Genomic DNA, 4,252 nt, shown 5'->3' with positions numbered 1-4,252 from the left:
GTCACCTACGGAGCGTAAATAAGTAATGCTCGCTAAAATATATTGGCAAGTGGAAATAAAATTATCTGATTCCATTAAGAAGTTCAACAATCTTGTTTGAAGTCATGAATTCAACCAACCAGATGGTAGGGACAACCACCTTCAAAGCCAATCTAAAGAAAATGGAGTCGCTAAGTGAATTACCAGAATTGACTCCCTATTTTTTTTTAGAATTGTTCTCATGTAATGTACAATATATATTTGAACCATCAAAACTGATTCAGCCATTTTCGAGAAAACATAATTTTTCGATTTCTCAAAATTTGTTTATATATTTTGTAAAAATTTTTTTGAAGTTGGCACTTAGGATTGAATTAGTCTTACATTGGGAATGGTGGTCTACCATTTCGCCACCTGGTGCCGAAAACTGGAAGTAGGAAGAGTAGGTACAATTTTAAATATGTGTTTCAATTTTTGCAAAAAAGTGTTCTTACGATTGGTTTGTGAAAGATACAACAATGAATGAATACCAAAAACAAATATTCATAAAAAACAAATAGTTTTGGATAAAATTTCCATCTTATACAGTGAAAAAACAGATTTTTGTGAAATAGATTTAAAAAAAAAACAATTATTTCACTATTTCATGTAATTTTCATTGCGTTGTAAGTCTACATAAACTTTAATAATGAAAGTAAGTAGCGACAAATTTTATTCATATTATGCAAAGAATACGAATAATAGATGATCGGAATTTAAATACGAACTTTAACCTAACTTTTCGATCAAATTTTTAAATAGTAAATGTTTGATGTCTAAATTAATAAAAATTTACTTTAAGTTCATTTTTGCTTCAAAAAATTCCATTTTAGTTTATAATCATTAGAAAATCACAATGAATAGAACAATAATCGTTTTGTTTAGAAAAGTATTTCTGTCAAAAAGTGTGTTTCTACACTGTATAATACGTAAATAACATCTAAAGTCATTTGTTTCCAATGAAGACTTATTTTTATTATCCAATCAATACTTCAAAATCCACAAAAAATTTTTAAAACACTTTTATGCACAAATTAAAATGCATCTTTAAAAATTTTAAATAGTGCCTATCCTTTCTAGTTCGGATTTTTGTCACCAGGTTGCATATCGCAGTTTAACCATTCCCAATAGTCTTATAATAGTTAGAAACTTACAACTCAAATGTAAACCAAATATCTTCCAGGGCTGACTCAGCTATGGCCTTTTCTACGAAATTGTTGAATTTTCCAGCCAAAAAGACGAATTTTCTACAAATTAGTTGAATTTCTATTCCCAAAATATGAATTTTTAATTAAAAAGTTAATTTTCAACCAAACATTTAATTTCAAGCAAAAAATACATATAAACTTGATTCCTCAACTCAAAAAGATTAATTTTCAACCAAGCAGTTGCATTACAAAAAAAAGAAGGATTTTCTATATCAAAAAAGAAGAATTTCGAACAAAATAAATAAATTATTAACTATGCAGTTTAATTTTTAACCGAGATGATTAATTTTCCACCAAAAAGACGAATTTTTAACAAAAAACATAAATTTCCAATCAGATAGTGGAAGCCTCAACTGAAAAAGACAAAATTTCCCACAAAAAATGGAATAGTTTTTTTAATTGAAGACATGTATTTTCAACCAAAAAGATGGAGTGTCAACGAAAAATGTAATAATTGATATTTTAATCAACAAAATAATAAAGTTTTAATTTTGAGACAGTTTATTTCAATAAATAAGGTGCATTTTCAACAAACAAGTTTCCCCCCTAACTAAAATAGATTACTTTTTAGTCAACTCGTTACATTTTTTTAACCAAAAAGATTAAATTTCTACCAGAAAAGATCAATTTATAACTACATCGTTAAGTTTTGGACTAAGAGGATTAACTTTAACTTGAAAAAAAGGAATTTTCAACTTAATAAGATGAGTTTTATACAGAAAATGGAATAGTTAAATTTTCAATAAAAAAATACAATTCAAATTTTCAATAAAACAGTTACATTTTCAACCAAAGAATAGAATTTATAACTAAAATGATGAATATTCGACTGAAAACATTAATATTTAAAAATGTAGTTCGTCTTTCGACTAAATTTTTTTGTTAAACTTTTCTTTTTAGTAATATACAGACGTGAAAATATCTTACATAAAAAATGATTTTGTTTAAGACCTCCCTTCCTCTATTTAAGAAAAAATAGAAAAATCGTTATGCGTATTTGAATTTTTTGATAATATCATAAGAAAAATTATTTTTTAGTTTTATGGGGTTAAATAATTTGTTTGGCTAGGAGAATTTTTTGTATATAATTGAATTTTCGCATTTTTCTTGCATACGACAACACATACGAAAAAATGTGAAGAAAATAATTGACAGTAAAAAAATTTCTGCAAAAAGTTCCTTCACTCATTTATGATATCTTGTACCATTTCCGAGAATAATAAAAAAAAATTATTCTTTGAGTTTCACCTATTATTTTAAATCTAAATTTGCATAGAGACATTATAATATCACAGACTGATAGAAAAAAATAATAGACGTTTTTGAATTTCAATTGTTTATTTATATATAAAATTTGAAAAACAAGTTGAAGGACTAGAAATATATGGAAAATCTCTATAAAGGGGGGCAAAGACCATATTTTTATTTACTTATAAAACATTTTTTACACATGTTTATTTATATAAAAAGATTTTCTACGAGTTTTATGAGGGCTAAACCAAATTTGTGATATCGAGGTTTTTTAAAAATGAAAATTGATTTTTTCTTATTCTCAGAAAGGATGCAAGATATAAATAAGTAAAATAACTTTTTATTGAACTTTCTTAACTGCGCAAACTATTTTTCAACATTTATTGTATTTGTTTGCAAGAAAAATGCGAAAATTCGATTTCATAAAAAAAATTCTCCTGATCACAGAATTTATTACGCTAGCAAAAAATTCAAGTTCGCGTAACTTTATAAAAAAAAATTCTTTTCACAAATCGCAGAAGTACCTATAACCTAATTTTCTCTCTCTCATTGTTCATGAAATTAATATTTTGGAATAAAATGTTTTTTAAGATTTCTTTTCTGTTTTCTTATTAGCATGAATTTAAAATATCACATATTATAACATATATATACATATATATATATATATTTTTTTTTTTTTTTCAGGTATGGTCACTAGTACAATGTTCTCAACATCCTTGGATATATCAACGAAAAAGAGTTTCAAAACCAGCTTCCGTTGAACTGTAAGCTTTATTTTCAAAAACTCACTAAACTATAATTTTTTTAAACATTGAAACGATAAAGAATCACCTGTTTATGATTCTTTTATATTATAATTTAAACTCAAAATAAAATCTGAAATTGTACTATCTTGTGTAGAAAAATTCGGCAACTTGTAATTATATTTACTCGTTTGTTAAAAAATCGGTTTTCATAATACTAGTTTTGATTCTATCATTATCTTGGGTCGAATTTCTTCGTCTTCAAATATTTAATTTGTATTCAATCTTAAAAAGAAAAATGAAGAAATTCGAACCCCATTATCTAAGAAAATAAAAAAGACAACAAAATGAAATTCCTTTGCTTTCTTTCTAGAATATCCTTACAATTATATATATTCTTTTATTAGGGTGTCTACTCAAATGCTGAAGAAAAAAAAATTCTGACAATGCCAGGTTTTTTTCAAGGTATAATTTTTCATCGTACGAAACCATAAAATTGTTCTGCCTTTTTGTTAAACAATCAATTCGGAATATGTGTACAGTTTCGTGAGTTTATTATGTTTTTTTTTTCAGTTTTTAGGGATTCAATAAAAATGTTTAATTTGGAAAGCTTTTACAAATTATATTACAAGATATTCTTAAATATGTTAGCATCAAAGATTAATTAAATAATACTAAAAGCCATTTATATAAGAAAAATTTAGAGGTTTGCTATTTTCGAACGAGTGGGCTCAATTTTGTTTTACGAAATCAACTAAAAATGTCTCCGGTCATCACTCTTTGCTAAACAAATTTTAAATGAGCAATTATTATTAATAATTTAAACAGCTAATTGTAACAATACTTTATTTTTCTCACATTTTGTACTAAAATTCGTGACTTGAATGAGATAAACATTTTCAAACACTAGAAATAACTTGTTAAAATTAATTTGTGAGATAAGAAAATGACAGTGAATTTATTTTTTTATCGGGAGTTTTACCAATTTTCTGGAAAAAATCTGTCCAAGTTACATTTCAAACATTTTTT

The 4,252-nt window shown here is 25.3% G+C and overlaps 1 protein-coding gene across 1 annotated transcript in view; it reads left to right on the top strand.

Moving 5' to 3' along the window:
• LOC117171227 (RING-box protein 1A) overlaps positions 1-3,554 on the top strand; it is a 21,871-nt gene extending 18,317 nt beyond the window's left edge. The window contains exon 5 of the mRNA XM_033358330.1: positions 3,165-3,554. Coding sequence (XP_033214221.1) covers positions 3,165-3,177 — 13 coding nt within the window. The 3' untranslated portion in view covers positions 3,178-3,554. The remainder of the gene's footprint in view (positions 1-3,164) is intronic.
• Positions 3,555-4,252: the final 698 nt, after the last annotated feature.

Source organism: Belonocnema kinseyi, chromosome 4 (genome assembly GCF_010883055.1).
Source record: "Belonocnema kinseyi isolate 2016_QV_RU_SX_M_011 chromosome 4, B_treatae_v1, whole genome shotgun sequence".
Classification (NCBI taxonomy): domain Eukaryota; kingdom Metazoa; phylum Arthropoda; class Insecta; order Hymenoptera; family Cynipidae; genus Belonocnema; species Belonocnema kinseyi.
This window is presented reverse-complemented; position numbering and strand designations above follow the sequence as displayed.